The sequence below is a fragment of the Periplaneta americana genome, chromosome 11, assembly GCF_040183065.1.
Source record: "Periplaneta americana isolate PAMFEO1 chromosome 11, P.americana_PAMFEO1_priV1, whole genome shotgun sequence".
In the NCBI taxonomy this organism is placed as follows: domain Eukaryota; kingdom Metazoa; phylum Arthropoda; class Insecta; order Blattodea; family Blattidae; genus Periplaneta; species Periplaneta americana.
Genome location: NC_091127.1, coordinates 126,927,580 through 126,953,448, shown reverse-complemented (window position 1 = coordinate 126,953,448; position 25,869 = coordinate 126,927,580). Strand labels below are relative to the sequence as shown.

General features: G+C 36.3%; 1 protein-coding gene across 1 annotated transcript in view; it reads right to left on the bottom strand.

Annotated features, from left to right (window-relative positions):
- Positions 1 to 10,836: 10,836 nt before the first annotated feature.
- LOC138709329 (uncharacterized) overlaps positions 10,837 to 25,869 on the bottom strand; it is a 619,328-nt gene continuing 604,295 nt past the window's right edge. The window contains exon 3 of the mRNA XM_069840022.1: positions 10,837 to 12,961. Coding sequence (XP_069696123.1) covers positions 10,970 to 12,937 — 1,968 coding nt within the window. The 5' untranslated portion in view covers positions 12,938 to 12,961 and the 3' untranslated portion in view covers positions 10,837 to 10,969. The remainder of the gene's footprint in view (positions 12,962 to 25,869) is intronic.

The following is a 25,869-nucleotide window of genomic DNA, read 5'->3' as shown; positions in this document are numbered from 1 at the left end:
CTTTGTGTGGAGTGTATATTGTATGGGGCAGAAAACATGGACATTATGACGAAGTGAAGAGAAGCGAATAGAAGCATTTGAAATGTGGATATGGGAAGGATGGAGTGTGTGAAATGGACAAACAGGATAAGAAAAGAAGCTGTGTTGGAAAAAGTGAATGAAGAAAGAATGATGCTGAAACTGATCAGAAAGAGAAAAAGGAATTGGCTGGGTCACTGGATGACAAGAAACTGCCTTCTGAAGGATGCACTGGAAGTAATGGTGAAAGGAAGAAGAGTTCGGGGCAGAAAAAGATATCAGTTGATAGACGAATTAAGATATATGGATCATATGCGGAGACAAAGAGGAAGGCAGAAAATAGGTAAGACTGCAGAATGTTGGGTTTGCAGTGAAAAACTTGCCCTTGGGCAGAATACTATGAATGAATTATTATTATTATTATTATTATTATTATTATTATTATTATTATTATTATTATTATTATCATCATCATCATTTGTAATGGCAGTAGCGTTTTAGGTCTCTAAAACTGTATTTTAATGCCTACTCTCGATCATTATGGAGCCTAGTTGAGGTGTCTAAAAGTTGGTTAATGGCCTAAATATCCGAAGTCTAGTTATAACGTACATAAATGTTTTTGCAGGCATCATTATGACATTAATGGTTCTTCTTTTTGTCATTTCAACGGACTGAACGTAGGCCTGCCTATGTTGTACGATAAACTTGCTAGAACGCTGTACTTGTTAGGAAGAGAGTGAGATAGAGATACTATACCTCACTCATTCTACTAACGGAGGCATCTTGCGGCAACAGTGTACTAGCCAAGACACGTAAGACCAATGCTTTTTTCTTAAGCTGGAATATTCTACACAACGATCGCAGCAAACCTACGTAGCTCATTCTCTTCGTATAGTATAATGGGGAAAAGCGTTCAAGTTGCATTTAGTACCTCACGATATGTTGCGTACACTATAGATGTCAACCAACCCTGTCGGCGGAGAACATTGAAAGCGCAACAGCTTGTATTTTTTTCTATCAAAAGCGCAACAAAATAACGCTGGAAATACTTCGTAAACGCACCGCGGAGAGCATGAAAAGGGCACAAAATTTTCTTTCCCACTTTTGCAGAATTAGAACTGTCTACTGCTAACTACAGATAAAAACTCTTATGGGTCATGTAGACAAACGCGTCTGCGGTTTCAGTTTACGGGCAAATTTAGTCGACCGACTCTCTTTAGAAACTGTAATCAGCTGATATTTTTAAAGTCTTATTCCTCCCGACATTTACGAATTATTTAAATATACAGAATACAATTACAACAACAGAAATAGAAATAAAATAATACAATGACTTTAAATAGAAGATACAGCAATATTAACACAATCTGAGGACAGAATGAGCAGCGCTCGTCTTCGGTCGCAGTTCAGGCATATTATTAATTGGCCTATAAGAGAATATACAAACTAAAATAAAATAGGAACTAAAATTAAAATTACAGCTACAGTGAAATTATATAATCTAACAGCCTATATTGATACAAGAGGAATATAGGAAATAAAATAGCAACTAAAATTAAAATTACAGCTGCAATGAAATTATATAATATAATAATAACATAGAGAAGAAAAATATCGTACGTGAATAAAGTAGGACAATTTATGAAAAAATATATATTCCAAAATTATAGAGTACAAATATAATATAGGCTGACTAATTCATATACATAGGCTATGAATTTATTTGATCGAATTGAAGACATTAAGACGTTTCTAATTTTCTTGTTATATGTTAGAAGGTTACACGTTAAAAGTTCTGGGTATAATTTAGCTAAGGAATTATACAAACGAGGGCCAAAATTAATGCTATGCTTTAGACCAGCAGATGTGAAACATTTAGGTTCTACTAATGTTGAATTATTATTTCGTCTTGTGTCATGATTATGTGCCTGTAATATAAACTTATTACGATTTTTATGGTAAAATTTTAACAGAGTATATTTATAAATTTGTTCAATATTAAATACATTGAATTCAGAACAAATTAATTTAGTTGGATAATCAAAACGTTTCTTCAAACAAATTTTAATTATTCGTTTTTGTTAGATGTGCTTCTGGCACAACAGAACTGTAAATAATTGAAGAGTGTGATCATTAAATTCGCTCAGTCTATTTGGCCATTTTTATAATTTTACATGGCCTAAAGATTTTATGGAGACAGTGTTGATTCCAATACCGAAGAAAAATAATATCAAGAAATGTAAGGAGTTCAGGACTATCAACTAATATCGCACTCGGCGAAGATTCTCTTGCGAATACTGAATCGACGTTTATATTCTAAGATGGAAGAACACTTGGAAAACCAGCAGTTTGGCTTCAGGAAGAGAAAAGGTACGAAAGATGCAACTGGACTGCTATGAACAATCGGCGAAAGATACTTAGAAAAGAATAAAGAAGTGAATATGCTATTTGTGGACCGAGAAAAGGCTTTTGACAGAGTGGCTTGGAATAAACTGATGGCGAGCCTAAAGAAAATTGGTGTGGATTTGAAAGAGAGAAGACTGTTCAGTAATCTTTTTTTGTAACAACGAGTCAAAGTCAGGATAGGAGAAGCGATGCCAGAGGAACTGAAATTGGGAGAGGAGTACGTCATGGATGTCCTTTATCACCTACCCTGTTCAACATCTACTTGAAGGATTTAGCGAAAAACTGTTTTCATAACATGGGAGGAGGGATAGGAGGAGGAATAAGAATAAGATTTTCTGATGATATGGCGTTGTTAGCAGAAGAGGAAATGATACTAAAGGATATTCTACTGGAGGTAAATGACAGCTATGAGCAGTATGGGATGTAGATAAATGCAAATAAGACGAAGAGCATGGTCATAGAAAGAAAAATAAAGGAGATAAACTTCAGAATTCTAAATGAGGCAGTAGAGCACGTGGACAGGTTCAAATACTTGGGGTGTAATATAAGCAGTAACATGAGCTGCTGCCAGGAAGTCAAGAGGAGGATAGCAATGACAAGGAAGCTTTTAATAGAAAAAGGAGCATCTTCTTCAGACCTCTGAAAAAAACTAAGGAGGAGACTAGTGAAGTGCATTGTATGGAAGGTGGCATTGTATAGGGCAGAAACATAGACATTACGACGAAGTGAAGAGAAGCGAATAGAAGCATTTGATATGTGGATATGGAGAAAAATGGAACGTGTGAAGTTGATAGACAGAATAAGAAATGAAGCTGTGTTGGAAAGAGTGGGTAAAGAAAGAATGATGCTGAAACTGATCAGGAAAAGGAAAAGGAGCTGGTTAGATCACTGGCTAAGAATAAACAGCGTACTGAAGGATGTACTGGAAGGAATGATAAACAAGAGAAGAGTTCGGGGTAGAAGAAGATATCAGATGATAGACGACATTAAGATATATGGATCATATGAGGAAAAAATGAGGAAAGCAGAAAATAGGAAAGAGTGGAGAAAGCTAGGTTTGCAGTGAAAGACCTGACCTTGGGCAGAACACTAAATGAATGACTGAACATAGGGTAAACATTGGTAATTTCGTGGCAGTGGTTATTTCGTGATACTTTTTCTTTGCTCTTTTGTCAACTAACCAATGGTGTTACGAGATCCAAATTTCCTCCAAGAGATTGCGTATGTTGTCCAGTTTCCAGAAACATACAGCTAATCTTTGTGTGACTATTGTAGTTGCTTCAGTGAGCTTTCATGTTTGGAGAGAGTAAGTTTACGTCGACTTCTCAGGCATACAAATTTTGTGGATGTTTGTAATTACATTACAGTCTTATTACTAAAGGTAAGCATATGATATTTGGTACAAAGATTTATTGTATCGTCATAAAATTTTAGGAAATGTTTTTGGAATTTTAGATACATCTGTAGTCGCCATATAGGCTTAGATTTACTGATAGAAATCTTAGCTGTTTGAGGCGAAATTTTGTTGAGCATTAAGTGTTACAATTTTTAAAATAGTATAAAATGTATTACAATAGGAATTTTAGAAATCTGAAGACAAGATGTGATAACAAAAAAAGAAAACGGAGACGCAATGGGTTCGGTATTGCTTCTGTTTGATTTGTTATCATGCTAAGTGTCAATGATAAGTGCTAGATGACTTACTTGCAAGAATTGTGACAGAAGATGGAACATGGCTCCACCATTTTGGACCGGAGACAGAGGCAGACAATGGAGTGGCATCATGCAAATTCACCAAAGAAAGAGAAATTCAAAAGTACACCTTCGGCAGGAAACGTTATGGCTACTCTGTTTTTCAATTCAGAAGGACTCTTTCTTGTGGACATCATGCCACACGGAACCACCATTAATTCTGACGGGTATGTTGCAACTCTCAAGAAATTTCAAGTTCGACTGAGTCGTGTTCGACGACATCGGGAGAAGCAGAATGTTCTGCTATTGCACGACAACGCACAGCCATACGTCAGTCAAAAGATCACAGACCAGATCAGAAAATTCGGATAGACAACACTGAAATACCGCCTTACAGTCCTGAACTGGCGATTGCCATCTCTTTGGTAAACTGAAGGATCCCTTCGCGGAACGAGGTTAGAAGATGACTCCCTTGTGCACGCTGCTCAAGAGTGGCTCAAACGTGTTGGTCCAGACTTTTACCGTGCTGGTCTACAGGCCCTCGTTCCTAGGTTACGTAAGGCAGTTGAAAGGGACAGGGATTATGTGGAAAAGTGACATTTTGTTTCTTAAGAATGCATCTACATTCTGTGAAAATAGCAAAGCTGTAGGATAAAAATATAATTTTTAAACAAACGTTATGCATTACTTTTGGAGTTACCCTAGTAATATAGTAAAGTCCGTAATAAAAGTGTTCACCCTTTCAGGGCAAAGAAGATGCCTTTTCAATTTCAATTTTTACTTTTATTTCATTCTTATTATGTGTTGATATGTATTTCTATGTTTTCTTGCTATGAATATTAGACGGAATTACTATGTTTGAAGTCTTGTAACAATAAATGAGAATTTCATTTGACTTTAATGAATTTTTCCACAATTCTTCTACCTCTCACGAAATTATCAATGCAATATCACGAAATTACCAAGGTTGTCACGAAATAACCAACCTTTCAGCTTAAGTTGTAAAAGTGGTTTTTGGCACATATTCAAGAACGTATCCAATCTTTTATGTCTCCAGATTTGTACAGCAAGTTATTGTCTTTTAGATGAAAAAATCGGAATAAGGATATATTTACACATTTGCATTTTAAATTAGTTTTCATGAAATTATCACGAAATTACCAATGTTTACCCTATATATGATTATGTTTGAGACCTCTATCATTATATTCTACGTTTCTTTTCTTCCAAAACAACACCGTTTCTTGTCTAAAAGTGTTATTGTGCATGTCACTTGGAAACTCGCTCATTTCGTAGACCGGTGGATAAAAAAAATCTAGCCAGTCCTTTCATAAAAATGGACTGATCGCGTTTTCAGATCATACTCTTCAATATGTTCCTAACCAGGTCTAGATGATTTCGTGCGTAATGTATTTAAAAACCGAGAGATTGGCAGAAAACGACTTCTGTATCGGCTTCTATCGACTTTTCATACAGAATGATATATTTCAAATTCCAGTACATAGAAGGTATGTTAATAATGTCCAATGACAATGTATTGGCAGTTTCCTGCTGTAACAATATCATTTATATTCATTTCATTATACATATCACTGGTGTAAATGATATGAAACATACTGTGTACCTAGCCTTTTAGCACCGATAGTAATGGTATAGAATTTGCATTATATGCAAGAATTAGGCAAGGCATATGTATTCTAAAAGTACTTGTTGCAGGTAAGGAATTTTTTCGACTTTGGTCAATGTTTTACTGGCTCCATTTTTAGAAAGGATTTCGTCGCGTTATACTGAACTCCAGGTTTCCTCACTCAAACGTTTTCCTAACATACTTTGTGAAATGAAAGCTTGTTGAAAATGGTATACTAGTAGCACTGGAAGACAGAGACATGCACAACGGACCAACCCGTGGGCTGGTTCGGCACTGCACTTCACAGTCTCGCACGAAACAAGCCCGTGATATCACCGCACTGGACGGGCCGGGCTGGGCTGCTTGCGAAGCGTTTTGTGTGGTGGACTGGTATGAAGACATCGAATCCAAGTCTGCTCTATTATTAATTACTTATTAATTGAGTTTGCGCGGGCTTGTATATCCTGTTCGATCAACGATCATCTGTTTCAAACGTTTTTGTTTTAGTTTGTGATTTATGTTTTTCAAGATGAGTCCAAATAACAGTGCATCGCAAGGAAAATACAGTCTCTCTAGAGAAAAGTAATAAAGAAGAAAATCGCTGCTAGAGAGTTTAAAAGAACAGAGCCGGATGGCAATTTAATGAATACGACTGGGTTAGTTTTTAAATCTGTGTTTGACAGCAGAGGAAAATAATTTAATTTTGTGTGTTGTCCGGTAAGCGCATGCTAGAGTCCTGCAAAATGGACAAGAATCGGTGAAGGCGAGAGGAAATACAACACGAAGGGCCTCTGATCCACTGACCATGCGCCAAACGAAAGCACAACCAACTAGTCTAGTGGGTTGGTGTCAATGTAGCGGTGGCTACGTTGGGCTTCGAAACCCAGTGCTATGGGCTAGCAAGCGGCCGCGTCAAGCTATGTTAGTCTCGCGCGGGCTGGGCTGCAAACGCACGCGGGTTGATAGTGCAGAGCTGTGGGCCACTGCGCAGGACTCTGCTGGCAGATACATCTCTGTTGAAATTTGATCCCAATAGAGGCGCCATCGTGTTTCACACTTCGCCGAAGATCAGTTAAGGAATATACTCTTCTGAAAATGTAGACATCATCATCTTTAATAGAAGGATTAGGAATTTTGGTACCGTCTCATAAAATTCAAACGTTTCTCTTCCTTATCTGTTTCTGGTCTTCTACGATCTACATCCGTTATGTCTATAATGAAGCGCAATCTGACGTAGTTCATTATCTGATGAATTAATTGCACTGACAGTCCTACATACCTTTTACTCTGTCCTTGACTTTTAATTTTGCTTTTATGTCGGCATTTATTTGTCGATTTAAACGCCTGGGGCCTAAAAGCAACCTTATGAACGGAGTTGAACTGTTTTCAGTAGTCAACACTTTCTGTAGTTAAAAAAGGAAATTCACTTTTATATTTCGTATTGAAGATTTAGTGAAGAACTGTTTTCAGAACATGGAAGGAGTGATAGGAGGAAGAAAAATTAAGTCCATAAGATTTGCTGATGATATGCGTTGCTAACAGAAGAGGAGATGTTACTAAGGAATATGCTACTGTAGCTAAATGACAACTATGGGATGAAAATAAATGCAAATAAGACGAAGGTCATGGTCATAGGAAGAACAATAACGAAGGTAAGCTTACGAATTCTAAATAAAGCACTAGAACAAGTGGACAATTTCAAATACTTGGGGTGTACTATAAGCGGTAACATGAGCTGCTGCCAGAAAGTCTAAAGAAGGATAGTAATGGAAGCTTTTAATAGAAAAAAAGAGTATCTCTGGAAAAAGAATTAAGAAAGAGACTAGTGAAGTGTTTTGTGTGGAGTGTGGCATTATATGGGGGCAGAAACATGGACATTGCGACGAAGTGAAGAGAAGCGACTAGAAGTATTTTAAATGCGGATATGGAGAAGAATGGGACGTGTGAAGTGGACAGACAGAATAAGAAATGAAGTTGTGTTGGAAAACATGGGTAAAGAAAGAATGATGCTGAAACTGATCATTAAAAGATAAAGGAATTGGTTGGGTCACTGGCTGAGAAGAAAATGCCTGCTGAACGAAGCACTGAAAGGAATGGTGAACAGGAAAAGAGTTTGGGACAGAAGAATATATCAGATGATAGACGACATTAAGATATATAGATCAAATGGGAAGACAAAGAGAAAGTCAGAAAATGGGAAAGATTGGAGAATGCTGGGTTTGCAATGAAAGATCTGCCTTTGGGAAGAACACTATAAATTAATGAATTTCGTATTGTCTTGGATGAAATGTTATAAAAGCTTACTTTTGAGCTGGTCAACGTATTTCAATTGTATTTGTTTATATTTTACTGTATCTTAGAAATCTGACATTGCTGTCAAGCATGTATTCTTCCGAAATGTTTTTCTTAACATGTGAAAATGTACATTTCGTTATTTGTTTTAAAATGTAAAATTTGACTTCCAAAATGTTTTTTTTCATAGGCCTACATATAAATATAATTATTATAGGATTATTTTGCTCCGCGTTTTCGATATTCTAAATTAAAAAAAATATTGTGATCGAGATGACCCAAGTCTGAAACTTACCAGGTTTCAAGAAATATGAATCAATAGACACAAGTTAAAATTTTAAAATGTTTTTAAAGTTACATATTCAAATAAATAAAGATGAGAACACATCTTGAATAATTAAATATTTTCTATATTGCACAGGAACAGCAATATGTTCGAAAGGACTATTGTAAATATTGAAATTAAGCAATTGTTATCTCAAAAGTATCCCTCTTTTGTATGTACCTAAGCTTTCGAGATAAATTAATAGCCAAGGTAACTAACTGTTAAGAAATTTTCTTATTTTGCTGCGTCGATTCCAATAGAAACTTGATAACAATATCTAAAATTCATGCTATTTTCTATAACTAATAAATGTAAAGGAATATTGCATAATTTCCCTAATTATTTACCAAATTTCCCATAGAGTCGACCGAAATGATGCTGCTTTCGCTTATATAATATTTCAGCGGGGAAAGAATTATTTATGATTCGAAATTAAGAAAGAGTTTACAGTTTCTTGCAAATTCCTTTAATTTCATTTTTCCTATGGCGGGTACTCAAATGAACATCTTGATCCAAGACCATCACTGCAGCGGAAATGACACGATAGATTTCGCTAACGAAATCTCTATTGAAATTTTCTGTCACTTAATTCCACGTAAGAATTCTCTCTTTCCACTAATTCAATTTAACGCTCACCATCATCCCACGTAATCCAAATACAGTAATTTCTCTTCGAAAGCATTAGCAGTAAATAGGGCTTTCATTTTATTTTAATACTAATCACTGGTTATCCCCTTTAAGCGCTTGAATGTGGTCGGTTAAATATTAATGTGGTTAATCTCCTGTTTAAGTCATAACCGACGTTGATGCACCTGACCATAAATGATATTTTTAATATATGCGAACTATTTCGGATTCTTTTCTTTGAAGATGAAAGCATTACAAAGCTTCTAAAACTTAAAAAATATATATCATTTTAAGGGGAGGCAGAGGTGAATATTTCAAAATCCACAAAATTTATCCGATTTGTTTGAAATTGATCATGGATACTAAGTATGTTATTAGTAATGGACGTACCAAGTTTCAACTTTCTAAGTACAATAGTTCTGTAAATATTAATAATTCTATAAAACTTTATATCGTTTGATATAAAATGCTTCATGCACCATATTGTAAGAAATTTTCAATATTTCTTTTTATTTATATGTTCAGAGAAGGTATATAAATAATGATAAGTATTAGTTTATTATGGGAATAATATAGTAATACAGTTATCTTGGTTTTAATTTCATACTTTTAAGGGCACAAAATCAAAAACTAACATCGGAATATCAAAATAAAGATAATAAAAATGAAAAAAAAAAAAACAAATTTTCATTTTTTCTTCTGTTTTGTTCGAAAATTTCACCTCTGACTCCCCTTAAAGGTGTAGCAAAATACACAATAATTACGAAAATGTGAAGATTTAGTTGCTCCTCAACGATGAAGCAAAGAATAACTTACAAAAGACGAAGGAAGCTTTCAAATGTATAAATATGTCAAGATAACACAATATGACTTGAAAACATATTAACTGTAAAAGTTTATCACCTCATATACAACACATCTTGGTTACTATTTACCGAATGTAGAACTATGAAATAGGTTCCGAGAAGTATGTAACCTAATGCAATACATTTGAAACAAACAAAAGCAACCCTCTATACCACGTGATTCTTTAACTGCTAAAAATTATGTATTTTATATTCTTAAAGGTGGAATATACTGTACACATTGCAACTAAACCAATATGAAATTATAAACTCGAATATTGCCACGCTTCATTGTTTTATCCCTGAAGTTATAACCAGTAAATAAATATGAGAAAATAAAATTTTACATTTTGTTGCATGATCGGCACGTCACAAAAATTAGTTATCAATGACAGAAATCTCATAGAAGTTGCCTCGTCCATTTAATGTATTGGAGGGAATATTTCGATTTATCATTACAGACGGAATTAAAAAGTTGATGGTATAAGCTTAGGAAAGAGAACTTTTGGAACTTAAACGCATGTATTCGAGAAAGGTAGAACTCGTGGTTATACATTGTATATTGCTCCAAATGCATCCCTAACAATTATCTTGAATTCGTCGCAAAACACTCTGTACAAAACGCGTCAAAACTGACCAAGTCCACATTTAAATCTCACTAAGGTGAACGGAGAATTCTACGGGATATTACTCTACATGTATCCTCTACTGTTAAGTATAGGAGAACATTATCGATCCTTCAACCCGTAATTCTATAAATTGTAATCTCAGATTATCGCTAATGGACGTGGTCGGTTTCAATGTCGAGGTTATTCTTCTAGGAAGATATCAGGGCTCATTGGTACACAGCCAAGGAAATCTCACTGTAACCGTCCAGACACAAAATACCTTTCAAATTTATTTGCTTAACTAATGAGACCCTGATCGTTTTATTTTTGTTAATAGAATATTGTCCGACGAAGATATATATAACACTAAAGCTAAAATTCATTAAGTTTTTTCAAAGCTTCGAGGGAGAAGGTAGAGTTCTTCTTCATTATTAAACCATTCTTAACAATCTTGAGGGAAAAATATATTGAAAAATGTGAAGAGAGACCCTGTCGTAGTGGATATGGTGCATTACACAACAATTTTGTCTCAAAACAATGTCTCTTGGGACCAGGAGCAGTTCTTGAGTGGTGGTGCTGAAGTCTTCTCGTTCAACGCCCTGATTAGGTGCTCGCAGGATCCTCTTGCTAGCAGAGGGAAGGAAGGCAGAGCCAGCATCTTGGAGGAAGGGGAAGGAATGGATTTGGTAAGGAGACTCTCGCAGGACTTGACACTGCGATAGGGAGATGACGAAGACTGTTGCTGCGGTTGTGGTTCTGGAGGTGGTGATGGTGGTGGCTGCTGCTGAATTGCTGGCTGCTTCTCCTTACTCGGCCGACGTCGTGGCGAGCATGTGCGCGAATGTGTGAGCAAGGTGAGACTGTCACTACTAGAGGTGCTGTCTATATCCCTCGGAGGTAGGGGATATGGCGCTCTCTTAGCTATATCGTCACCGCCCAGTCTTTCGCACGACCTGCTTGAACTTGGGAGATCCCCCGCGTCTACCGCCGTCTCTGCCACTTTGGCACTGATTGTTGCGCAAGAGGATTTATTTCTTCGGCTGTGGGAGTAGTGACAACCTGGAGCGGACAGTCGTCGCCTTGGCCTGAACCCGTTGCTACCAGCCACCCCCCAGTGACCAAGGGGTGCGAATGACCTGTGACAAGACGTTGAGGGCACTTGGAGGAAATGTTGAGAATAAGGGATGTGAGGCGGCGGAGATGGAGACAGGGAGAACCTCGTGTCCTCGATCTTCTCCCACGGTCTTCTGGGTCGATAAGTATCGAATCCATCGTCCTCGCTGTCCGTTGAGAAACCTTCGACCTCGTCCTCGGTGTCGAGCTCCTCTCCCTCGTCGAGGAACACCGAGTCAGACCCTACGGAATGTATATCGTCAAAATCAGGGTACTCCGTGAGGGAACCGCCGATACTGCTGATAGATGCAAGGGGTGCTAGCCTCGAGGAAACGTTCAAGCTAGATGTCGTCGACTCGGCCACAGACCCTCGTGATGGAGGTCTGAGACCGTGAGGCCCCAGCTCCATCGGGTGGTCGTACAGAGTTCTTTCACTTCCGCACGGTGACACTTCCGGCGTCGGTTGTATCACCTGAATATCTATGGGGTAGTAGAAGTCCCAGGGCTCTTCAGCCATGTTAATGTCGGGGTTGAGCCGACCCCTTCCTCGGGATCTGTGAGGGAAGGGGGGAGGCGCCGGAATCCCTAGCTCCACGGCAGATCCCCGGCGCTCTAGGTAGGACGTATCGGAGCTTGAGCACGTGATGGAGCTTAGTCTTCGCGCGTCCTGGCCAGAAGGGACCGTCAGGAACTGGTGGTAACAGCACGGGCCGGCTGTAACCGAGTCTTCCTCCTCTTCCTCGACGTCGTTGTGGCTGCGATCCCTGAAGGAAGGCACCGGAGAGGCGCTGCCCTTCTCCTCGTCCGCGCTACGCATATGGAACCTGAGGGCAGATCCAGGAAGACTTTTGCCTCGCTGGTAGTAGTAGCAAGACGGTGGTTCCAGCGTCGTGTAGCCGCCGATGGAGGAGAAGCGCCTCCCGCCTCGAGTCAGCACCAGCGCCGGGGCGCTCATGTTCCCAAGCGAGCGACGCCCGCCGCCCGTACACATCGTCCGAGAATAGAAAGATGCGGCGGCGGCGTCCAGCGCCGCGGCGAGCTGCTCCTCCTCGTCCTGGATGGCCACGGCCGCCGCCGCGGCGTTGAGGTGCTCGTCGCTTAGCGATTTGGACTTGCACTTGCTCTTGTACACGACCAACAGCACCATCAGGCTGAAGAAGCCGCCCAGCGTCGCGGCGATGCGCACGCCCGTCATCACGTCGTAAGTGCGATAGAAGTCGATGCGCATTTGCTCGCGCGAGCTCACGGTGGGCGGCGCCGACGTCGTTGACCCGTTGCCTCCTCCGCTGGACCCGTCCTGGAAATCGAGGGTTGTGGAAGTCGTGGACTCTCGCCTGGGGTTGAAGCTTGGCGGCGAAGATGTCGTCTGGTTCATGGCCTCCATCCTGCATGGGATCGGCCGGAATATCTGCGGACACAGGGTTTCCATATTAATCTAAAGAGTAAATCTCTTATATTGAAAATTCACTACTAAAATCTTTTTTTCTCTATTAATCAGTTTTTCATCTAAAGGGGTTAGGTATAGCTTACAGTAGTAAAAGCTTGGAAAAAGTCAAAATGTTTTTCCTCCATTATTGTACCTTGTACAATAATGAAAATTAGTGTGTGTAAAATACTGTCCTTCTGCTATATAAAAATATTTTTACAATTAAAAAAATGTTTATGTTTTCTTTTAAAATTCAAAATATTGGCAGTTCACTGTGCAGTGATGAAGCGTTTCTCTCATTGAGATGCATTTCATTGTTCAATATCCAGAGACGATAAGAGAGGATAAAATGATAATGAAATTATTAGATTATACAATATCTGGAATAAAATAAAACCTCTATTCGTCAGCTTATTTTAATTTTACACTCCCTTGAGTACTTAACATTTTAACACAGTTCCCCTTTTAATTCATATTTGAACTACCTAGTGGAAGTCTTTCATAATGCTCGCAATAATGCTAGGACCTGATTTCTATAACTCGGTTCGAATATAAGTGACCTTTGCAATCCGAACACCTGCACAGAAATCTGTCAGCGAGAAGCAGAAAACTTCAGTAAATCTCTGGTCCAATACTGATGATGAATATCAAGGTACTTGCTTTATAATTTACCTTAAATAACATTCCTGGATTCGAAGGCTATCCCTTTAAGGGGACACTATACTGAAATTACAACTTCCATGTTTCTAAAGCTAAATTCATAAATTTTTATCACTGGTGTAGCGGGTTATTTTACGACGCTGTATCAACATCTCAGGCTATTTAGCGTCTAAATGAAATGAAGGTGATAATGCCGATGAGATGAGTTCAGAGTCCAGCACTGATAGTTACCCAGCATTTGCTCATATTGGGTTGAGGGAAAACCCCGGAAAGAAACTCAACCAGGTAACTTGCCCCGACCGGAATTCGAACCCGAGTAAGACGCACTAACCGTTACTCCACAAGTGTGGACTTACTGGTATATCGGGTTAATAATAGCATATGTACAAATTTTCATCCTCCTATGATAAGTGGTTTGCATTTTATTAATATCTTAATAAAATATTATATAGCGTTATGTAAAAAAATCTCTTGCGCCACAATTTTTTTTGCACAGTGAATCGGTAAAGTACTAGGAATTTTTCACAATTATTAATATTTTTTATTCTTTTATAACAAAATCAAGCAATTTACTGATTAATTTTACAGCAATACCTACAGTAAGTTTTGACCCCATGTATATAAGGAACCATATAAGTGAATATCAGTCAATAATAATGTAAATTGTGGCGCAAGGAATCTTTTATATAAAGTGATTCAATACTGTAGAGCACGGGTCGTCAGCACAGAGCACGCTGGGGCTAGTCTCTCTTACCCGCGGAAAACGCAGTGCTCTATAGTGCTCTCGTAGCTGCTAGCGGGTATGCTCTCTATCTCTCCCTGTTGCACGACGATGCGCATGGGACGGCACTTCGTACCCATTGCACATTTCAGCGAGTGCTGACGACCATTGCTGTAAAGCATCGATTATCCGAAACAATTGGGGACGGGGGTGTTCGGATAACTGATTTTTCGGATAACGGATCATTTAAGAAAACAATTTGTACCGGTGTCATAGGAGCAGTAGAAAACAAAGAAACACTGATACTAAACACAGAACTGTACATACACACGTCTTACAAATAACACAGAGAACTGATTAGCCTAGTCCGACAAGTTCAAAATGGCCATTAAAATAGGCCTAAAGTTTAGGAAAAGAAGTCCTTTTTTTTTTGCCTCAGAGTTGAGACTAGTTTTTTTTTTTTTTTTTGCCGCTAAATCTCGCAAACAGCGCTAGCGAAACTTCTAAATGGCGCGCGCGCAAATTTGAATTTGCCGACTGGAACGTTTTCGGTTAACCGATGTTTCGGTTGATTGGTATTCGAATAATCGATGGTCTACTGTATTTTAATAAAATGCAAACCACTTATCATAGGCGGATGAAATTTTGTACATTTTCATTATTACCCAGCTATACCGATGATCAAAATTTGGTGAATCTAGCTTCATACGTATGGTAGGCTAGTTATTGATTTCGCTATTGTGGACCCTTAAAAATATGGAACTTGAACATTTCAGTATAGTGTTCCCTTGAAGGAAGTAGGTACACTCAATAATATTGTTTCGGAGGTATAGTGTTTACGTGTTTCTATTAGATCAAAATTCGTGGGATCAAAGCCATCTGAGGACGATTGATTTTTTTAGAGGCGATTAAAGTCCCTGAAAGCTCCTTTTGAAAGTTAAGTAAAGGTCTCGAATTCCGTGCTTGAGATCTAGGGTACCTGCAAGAACTCTCATGGAGCGAGCTTAAGGTACAGCAGGCATGCAGAACTGGGCGATAGTTGTGGTATACGACACAAGCTGGAATACGTCATTCATCCCTTCCTTTCACCCCACGCGTCATTGACGTGGTACAGTAGAGGGGATTTGTATTCAGTGTCTAGTGCTACATGGTTGTGGACGGGTCACGGAAACGTCATTCAACGCCGATGGAGTGTGGAAGGGGAGCCAATGCTTTCCCCATGCTTCCTCTCTCTCTCTCTCTCTCTCTCTCTCTCTCTCTCAGTTCTGCATCTCTGAGGTGGAGTTACCTGACAATAGGGATCTTATGCAAAGTTTTACCGTTAGATGGCAAGAGCGTTCCATGCGGCACAAAATGTTGTAGGGATATATTATGTCATATGCTAGTTATGTTCTCCCACTTGTTGATTTTCATGCGTGTCAAAGTCATATTTAAAATTATTTTGTATAACTTAGTACAATTTAATACAATTATTTTCTTACCTCACAATTTAACTTAATTTACAATAAATAATCCTGTAAACTTGTATAATACTGAGCGATTCCTCTTAAGATATGGATTGGGAAATCTGGAGTACGCAGAATATAATGTTCATGAACCTAAACGAGAACTATGAGAACGAGGTGCACGAATAAAAAAAATAGGAACTTTGTCGAAGGTGAATATTGCCATTTTAATCATTAGTATTGTAAGTACCGTACACGAAAACAGGATATGCAGCCACCAATGTTTTTTTTTAATAGGGAAAGGTCTTCGGGATTGAATTCCTCTTATTTTTTTCTCTAGTTTCAGAAAAATCAAATGCAGTTTTTAATAGGATGATATAATATTATCGCAGTAATACTTATTATGATTATTCATATAGCTTAAGAACATGCAGTTTTGAATACAAGTACTGTGTAGAATGATTTTGAAAATGTGAAGACAATAAATAATATTTAATCTACATTAAATTATTATTCATGAAATAGATTTTTGGAGTCAAGGTTCCCCTACTTTCTTATTTTATACATAGACTATATTATTTATCGGCATATATATATATTTTTTTCACTACGGATCATCCTGGATAATAAACATCCCAGTTAATCGAGAGTTTACTGTAGGCCTCGTATCGTCTCATTGTAAAATGCAGGCGTAAACTTCGGAGACTCTTACAAGTACTGAATATAATCCCTGATCGGGATATCATCTAAGCTAACATAGCTTGCTGTTGAGGTTGCATATATTTTTATTACAATTTTTCCTTCGCATCTCCCAAAATGAAACAGTAGCCAGCAATTCCTTACTTAAATTAGTTATTTTTGTTTAATAGCTATCACTTTTGAGGCGCAATTTAAGAAGTTATATTTGTTAATGTTGAAAGCATGTAATTCAGATTCTTTCGAGACCCTATTGAAGGTAAAAAGCTTTCCCTGGTTTTTATATCTAGAACACAAAAAAATTGGCATTTTGAGTTGTTTTTAAGAGTACTTAATATAGTAATACTTACTTACTGGATTTAAGGAACCCGGAGGTTCATTGCCGCCCTCACATAAGCCCGCCATTGGTCCCTATCCTGTGCAAGATTAATCCAGTCTTTGTCAACATATCCCACCTCCCTCAAATCCATTTTAATATTATCTTCCCATCTACGTCTCGGCCTCTCCAAAGGTCTTTTTCCCTCCGGCCTCTCAACTAACACTCTATATGCATTTCTGGATTCGCTCATACGTGCTACATACCCTGCTCATCTCAAACGTCTGGATTTAATGTTCCTAATTATGTCAGGTGAAGAATACAATGCGTGCATTTCTGTGTTGTGTAACTTTCTCCATTCTTCTGTAACTTCATCCCTCTTAGCCCCAAATATTTTCCTAAACACCTTATTCACAAACACCCTTAACCTATGTTCCTCTCTCAAAGTGAGAGTCCAAGTTTCACAACCATACAGAACAACCGGTGACATAACTGTTTTATAAATTCTAACTTTCAGATTTTTTGACAACAGACTGGATGATAAAAGCTTCTCAACCGAATAATAACAAGCATTTCCCATATCTACTCTGTGTTTAATTTACTCCCGAGTATATTTGTTACTGTTGCTCCCAGGAATTTGAATTTTTCCACCTCTTCAAAGGATAAATTTCCAATTTTTATATTTCCATTTCGTACAATATTCTCGTCACGAGACATAATCTTATACTAATATACTAATACATTACTTAAATCCTCAGTGTTTATATGCTGGAAAATAAATGTACACGCAAAGCGCAACCCTCAAAGTACACGAGCTGTATCTGTTGGTGCTAGTACAGAACATCCGTATTGGTCTTCGCCATATCAAATCCACTGCTTTGCGCACAGGTGTCTCAATGAGCAAACGTCTCGATTAAGACTGCAGATGTCTCTGTACAACAACATTTCATATCACTGAGGCCCATGATAGAAAAATAAGTTAACGAAAGGCTGCAGTGTGTTCAAATTTGGGTAGCAGACAGACCCTCTAAAAAAGGAAGAACTAGGTTTATGCCTGAGCTACTTTAAATTTTCCTTCGAGGAAGACTTAAAGATAAAAGCTTCTCGGCTGAAGGGTAATGTTCGTGCTGCTTTGCAGTATAAAGTTAATTTAACTTTTCTGACTGTTAACTTAATAACCGTACATAAACGCCACACTGCTCCGAGCAAAGAGCGTTAAAGACGTGTCTGTGTGCAGACAGTTCTTCGGCTTCTATTATTAGCGTAGCCATGTTTATTGAGGGAGACTGTTGTTACTTTTGCAATTTGCGCGACTCGTGGAGCTCCGGACCGCGAATGCATCAAACAGATGCATTAATTATAATTCACTTCTAACTGCGCGAAATAGAATACAACTAACTCGTGAAGATTTCATTACTATACACCAGGACTGTACAAATTAAATGTAACCGATGCCTACAGTTGAGAATATACTTTAACGGCCATATTCCTAGACATTCTTAGCTCGGGCTTCCGGTGGATGATCAGCGAACTAACGTTTTTCGTATTCATAAACCAGGGTTAGCGATATATGATATGATATGATATATGATGTAATATGATATGATATGATATGATATGATATGATATGATATGATATATTATATTATATGATATTATATGATATGATGTGATGTGATGTGATGTGATATGATATGATATGATATGATATGATATGATATGATATGATATGATATGATATGATATGATATGATATGATATGATATGATATGATATGATATGATATGACATGATATGATATATGATATGATATGATATGAATCCTGTACAAGTAATCACTCGAGAGCCGGGGTTAGATTAGCACGCTCGTAGCACGGGCTAGCGAAATGTGAATGCATAGCACCCTGTATTACTTACTACGGTATGCCTCAAGTAGCAGCATACGCGTATGTAGCAACAGGGCCGGTGAACTGAGATTCGACTCCTAACAGGAAAATGCAGACCTCCCTCCCTCTCACAGGAAATGTATGTGTGTCCCGATTCTTACATTTGTCAAGTGTTATCAAAAGCGTTTCTTTATGCTTGCCACATTATATAGCAAATTCCTATAATGAAAGACGATACAGCAACTGAATATAATTACATGTAACAGGAAGGATTTACCAAGCCTTTCGTGGACTATTACATTTATACTACGTCATACCACTTTTGACCAATAAAACGGTAAAGGAACGACGTGTTTCAACCTATCATGGCTGCATATTCTACAATTTTTATCACCTCCCTAGCATTTCTTTGTTATCATTTCCCTAGAATTTGTTTGTTTTAATTACCTCCATAGCATTTGTTTCTTTGTTTCCCAACATTGTACTCTCAATTATTGCACCTTTTAAAATGACTCATGTTTATTTCATCATCCTTAATTTAAACGTTTCTATCATTTAAGCCTATCTTATTTATATTACTTAGGTTATGTCATAGTTTCTGCTGTATGAGATTATGAAATGCCACTTATTTATTTATTTTTTATTGGGTTGTATCAACATCTAGGTTATTTAGCGTCTGAATGATATGAAGGTGATAATGCCGGTGAAATGAGTCCGGGGTCCAGCATCGGAAGTTACCCAGCATTTGCTCGTATTGGGTTGAGGGAAAACCCCGGAAAAAACCTCAACTAGGTAACTTGCCTCGACCGAGATTCGAACCCGGGCCACCTGATTTCGCGGCCAGACGCGCTAACTGTTACTCCACAAGTGTGGACGAAGAGCCACTTATCAGAGATTGTATAATATACAGGGTGTTTCACGAGGATTTACCGTCACTTACTGAGCTTATTTCCGAAGATATTCTGAGCAAAAACCCTCATATAAACATTTGTCCTAATCTCAATATTTTCAGTTACATTAATTTGAAGTTGTTAGCAAAATACCTTATTAGTTGTTTTGGTCGTCGATGTTAGTATTTTCTGTTTAACTACTCTAATAAATTCACTTCAAGAAATGACACAATATTTATAATACTTACTTACTTACTTAAAAATGGCTTTTAAGGAACCCGGAGGTTCATTGCCGCCCTCACATAAGCCCGCCATCGGTCCCTATCCTGTGCAAGATTAATCCAGTCTCTATCATCATATCCCACCTCCCTCAAATCCATTTTAATATTATCCTCCCATCTACGTCTCGGCCTCCCCAAAGGTCTTTTTCCCTCCGGTCTCCCAACTAACACTCTATATGCATTTCTGGATTCGCCCATACGTGCTACATGCCCTGCCCATCTCAAACGTCTGGATTTAATGTTCCTAATTATGTCAGGTGAAGAATACAATGCGTGCAGTTCTGCGTTGTATAACTTTCTCCATTCTCTTGTAACTTCATCCCTCTCAGCCCCAAATGTTTTCCTAAGCACCTTATTCTCAGATACCCTTAACCTATGTTCCTCTCTCAAAGTGAGAGTCCAAGTTTCACAACCATAAACAACAACCGGTAATATAACTGTTTTATAAATTCTAACTTTCAGATTTTTTGACAGCAGACTAGATGATAAAAGCTTCTCAACCGAATAATAACACGCATTTCCCATATTTATTCTGCGTTTAATTTCCTCCCGAGTGCCATTTATATTTGTTACTGTTGCTCCAAATATTTGAATTTTTCCACCCCTTCGAAGGATAAATCTCCAATTTTTATATTTCCATTTCGTACAATATTCTGGTCACGAGACATAATCATATACTTTGTCTTTTCGGGATTTACTTCCAAACAGATCGCTTTACTTGCTTCCAGTAAAATTCCCGTGTTTTCCCTAATCGTTTGTGGATTTTCTCCTAACATATTCACGTCATCCGCATAGACAAGAAGCCGATGTAACCCGTTCAATTCCAAACCCTGCCTGTTATCCTGAACTTTCCTAATGGCATATTCTAAAGCGAAGTTAAAAAGTAAAGGTGATAGTGCATCTCCCTGCTTTAGCCCGCAGTGAATTGGAAAAGCATCAGATAGAAACTGACCTATATTTATAATATACTAATAATATACTAATTCAGAGCCACCTATCAAGCTGAAACAAATTTATTTTCAGTAGGATGCATTCGTGTCGACTGAACTTATCTACTAAGCAGATACCAAAGACATTAATGTACTACAACATCGAAGAGAAAGGGTTAACAATCAACCGAAACTCTATATCCAACAATAAGATAGAAAACCTGTGATTTTCAAGACAGTTAAGTAATTCAATTAATATTTTATTGTATAGTTGTTGTTTATTCAACTTTCCGAAGACAGGTCTAAACCTCACAAGTGATAGCAAAAAAAGAAAAGAAAAAAAAACACCACTTATGAGGCAACTAGGCCAGGAGGTAAAGGGGTAGGGTGGCCAGTTTCTTTCCCCCTCCATTGCATATATCGCCGACTAGTTACATATTACACTAGTCAGACTTCAGATGCATACAAACAATATTGTTCTTCCTCTGACACATTTTATTGTATTAGAGTACTTCATTTCTTCTTCTTTATACACTTTCTTCTAAGCGTGTAATAGTCAATTAAATCCCACTCGAGTTATGATTTTCTCTAGATAAATCAAAATCTCTAGTGACATTACTGTAGAAAAACCTGTTGTAATTCAGTGTGCAATGATAACACATCAATGAAATATCATTCTAGAATCACGTGACATTTTCGATCTGTCAACTTATTTTTATCTTAATCAGACAGACTGGAAGGTTCTGGATATTTTTCATGGATATTGTGTGAATAGACTTATAGCACATTTTTCAATAAAATAAGCCATTTTCGTTTTTTTTCTATGTACTGTATAAAAGGAACATTTTTGTCAATAAAAAAGCCATTTTAGTTTTTTTTGTATGTATAAAAGGGATATTTTTCAATAAAATGAGCCATTTTCGTTTTTTTGTATGTATAAAAGGGATATTTTTTCAATACAATAAGCCATTTTCGTTTTTTTGTATGTATAAAAAGGATATTTTTTTCAATAAAATAAGCCCTTTTCGTTTTTATGTATGTATTAAAGGGATATTTTTTCTATAAAATAAGCCATTTTGGTTTTTTTATAGATATATGAAAAGGATATTTATTCAATAAAATAAGCCATTTTCGTTTTTTTGTATGTATAAAAGGGATATTTTTTTCAATAAAATAAGCTATTTTCGTTTTTTTTTGTATGTATAAAAGGGATATCATTTTATAAAATAAGCCATTTTCGTTTTTTTGTATGTATAAAAGGGATAATTTTTTTTATAAAATAAGCCATTTCCGTTTTTCTTTGTATGTATGAAAGGGGTATTTGAAATATTGGAAAGATGATATGGAGTTTTCAATATTTTAAGCACTAACTTGTGTTGGACAAAGCAAATATGACGAAGGTTTCCTGCGAGTGCTTTAATTTTGTTGTCTTTCTCATTCAATCATTGCTCCATATTTGCCACATTACTTCTCATCTTCTCTGCATAATATTTGTTCCTGAAAAGTGATTTAAGTAAAGAATTGTCCTTACGTCACTAGGGTTAACAATAATATCTTAGAGATTGAATAAGACCGCTTCCTTTCAAATTATTTCACGTTTGATGATTATAATCTTCATTTAATTCTACCAACAACAGTGTGTGAGAAATTTTGGAGAGCAAGAGAAATAATGGTTTTGCTGCCAAGAACTCAACATTAGCTATGAGTCTAACAACAACAAACCTACCAACGATTCAGAAAGACACCATTACGTTTTAAAAAAGGGTAATGTTTAGTCGAGATATTTTTATACATAAACCCAGATCAGCATCAAAGCTCAGAATTTGACTTTGAATACCTATAATTGCCGAAAAGAGCTAATACATATCTTTACAATAATAATGCTTAATGACCAACAGATTTATTGAAGGGATTCAGAAGACTAAGGCCACTACTCATCTTTTCAGGCAGCATAATCTTGCAAGTGTTTGATTGTTGTATTCACTCGGAAAATATACTACCTCGATAGTTAATGAACAAACCGTTAGAGTAAAGAAAATGTTGCAAAAGAATGTTCAATTTGTATTGATTTTATTTATTGGGAGTATGATAGTGTCAAAATAGTTGGACTTATGTCAATAAGATTTATATAGTCTTATCAATAATTTGTTTCCACCGGTGTTCTAGGATTTAAATTTATCACATACCTTGCGTATACTTTTATGAAGAGTGATCCGTAAGTATTGTTAATTTAAGGGAATATTCTTGGATATATTTTAAACAAGAAAATGTAATACACTCTTGCTCGTTTTTACTTCCTTTTTGGGATAAAAATTGTTTTATAGAAAACATTTCATAGCATGTTTCGAGAAAGCCATTGATTTAATTCCCAATATGCTCACTCAGTTTAAGAAAGCAATGTACTATGACAGTAAATAATTGAAAGAAATTTAGTTTTGTCCTTTAAATGTGAAGAAATTTGATCCGAACGAATGTAACTTTGTAAAATTACTTTGCAGAACGAAAAGTTACATTTCTTTCGGATTAAATTTCTGCACATTTAAAGGACAAAACTGAAATTCTTTCAATCATTTATTATCATAATACACTTCTCTCTTAAATTGACTGAGCATAATGGGAATTAAATCAATGGCTTTCCCAAAACACGCTACATATGAAACAATTTTTATCTTGAAAAGCAAACAAAACCGAGAAAACTTGTGTTAAACTATTGGTGAAATTTGCACGCCTCCAAAAATGCTGCTTTGAGGTTGGGACAAGTGATTAATTTAGGAAAGTTTAAGAAATTTAACTTCTATTATAATGCAAAACTCGAAAATTTATTCACAATAAGTATAGGCTTCCGTATAAGTTACTTCATTTAGAACATCGCTTTTAAGTACATTATTTATTTTACAAATATCCTAAAAACCTACGATAACAAATTTATAAATGCAGCAGAAGAATATTTCATATCAAAATACTACAATAATGAGGAAATCTTAATAAAACAAAAATTTATTAAACTTCCGTAAATAGTTCCACACATTTCACTACGCAAGTCTAAAGCCAACGTTACAAACTCAACAATAGCCAGTACGTTACAACATTTAAACGAGAACAGACTACTACAACACGTTCATCAATATATACAAGTAAGTTCACTTCAAATAATACAAATTTCACATAAATCTTTTTTACTATAATATAACTTACACAATAATAATATCATAATAGATTAATATGAAACTACATGGAGAATTCTTCTTCAAAAACTGAATTATAGTAACAACGTCAACTTAATAATAGAAACGTATACATTTAAGTTTATTAATATTTATATTAACATTTGAATTTCAATCCAAATAACCAAAATATTATTAAATTAATCCATTTAAACTTAAAATAAACGTATATACTGTATTTTGAAAATATGCAAGAATGACTTAATAGCACACCAATTTTATCAAGCACAAAATAAGTTTAAAACAACAAACAGGGAATGAAAATTAAATTTTATATTACGTAGAATCATTACATATTTCAATAGACACACGACATTAACGTAATATTTGAATTATTTTATGAATTATGACAAATATAAAATGAAGATATAAATTACATCAATAAAGCTTTGCATAAATTGAGCTATATATTACAAACACAATATCATATATTTTAAACACAAAGTTTTAAAACGTATTTGAATTTAAAATTGTGACAATTTAAAATACACATGTAACTGAAACCATTGTAACATGAGTTTTATGTATTCCAATACTAAATAGAAAATAATTATAATTAGTTATACAATGTAGGCTTATTTATAACCTAAAACTTTTTCCAACAAGTAAAATACCGGTACATAAAACTCGTGAGTCATTATTACTTATTTTATAACACCAATTTGATGGTTTACTATAAGAGAAAACAAAAATATCACTATGTAATTTATACATATATTGTAGAAGCAAGTTGTATCTGATAATGCCGTGAAAGGCGAAAATGTTTATACATTATTTATATTTAACATGTATTAACAAATGTTAATATTAAATTTATGTCATAACATTGAACATTTAACATTGAACATTTTAACATCATTTATTGTATTTATACATTATTTATATTTAACATGTATTAACAAATGTTAATATTAAATTGATGTCATAACATTGAACATCGTAACATCATTTATTGTATTTATACATTATTTATATTTAACATGTATTAACAAATATTAATATTAAATTGATAAGTCATAACATTGAACATTTTAGCATCATTTATTGTATTTATACATTATTTATTTCGAAATTATGAATTGATGTTATAAAGATAGTGAAAAAGACATAGAATAAAGAAACAGTGAAAAGCAAAATACTTTGAGAATACTCACTCTAGAGAGGTTTCACTCAATTCATCTACTGATAACTTCTTTTACTTGGTTATTTAACGACGCTGTATCAGCTACTGGATTATTTAATATCAATGGAATTGGTGATAACGAGATGGTATTTGGCGAGATGAGGTCAAGGATTCGCCATAGATTACCTGACATTCGCCTTACAGTTGGAGAAGCCCTCATAAGGAGAATAAGAGAATATAATGAGAGTAAGACAGAGAGAGACAATGAGAACAATGGGACTAGAACGAGAACAATGGTAATACAAGGGGAACATAGCAAATATAAGTTGAACAAGGGGAATGCAAGGAAAATAAGGGATTACAAGAATAAGAAGTTCACCGTTGTGGAGTAACGGTTAGCATGCGTAACGTGAAACTAGCGAGCCCGTGCTCAAATCCTGGTTCGGACAAGTTACTTGATTGATGTTTTTCCGGGGTTTTCCCTCAACCCAATAAGAAAAAATGCTGCATAACTTTCGGCGTTGGACCCTGGACTCATTTCGCTGCAATTATCACCTTCATATCATTAGATGCTAGGTAATCTTAGCAGTTTATAAAGGATCGTAAAATAACTAATTAAAAATAGGAAGACAAGGAAAACAAGAGAAAGGCAGAAAAAACAAGGGGACGACAAGGAGAACAAGGAGGATACAAGCAGAGGAAAGAAAATACAATGAGGA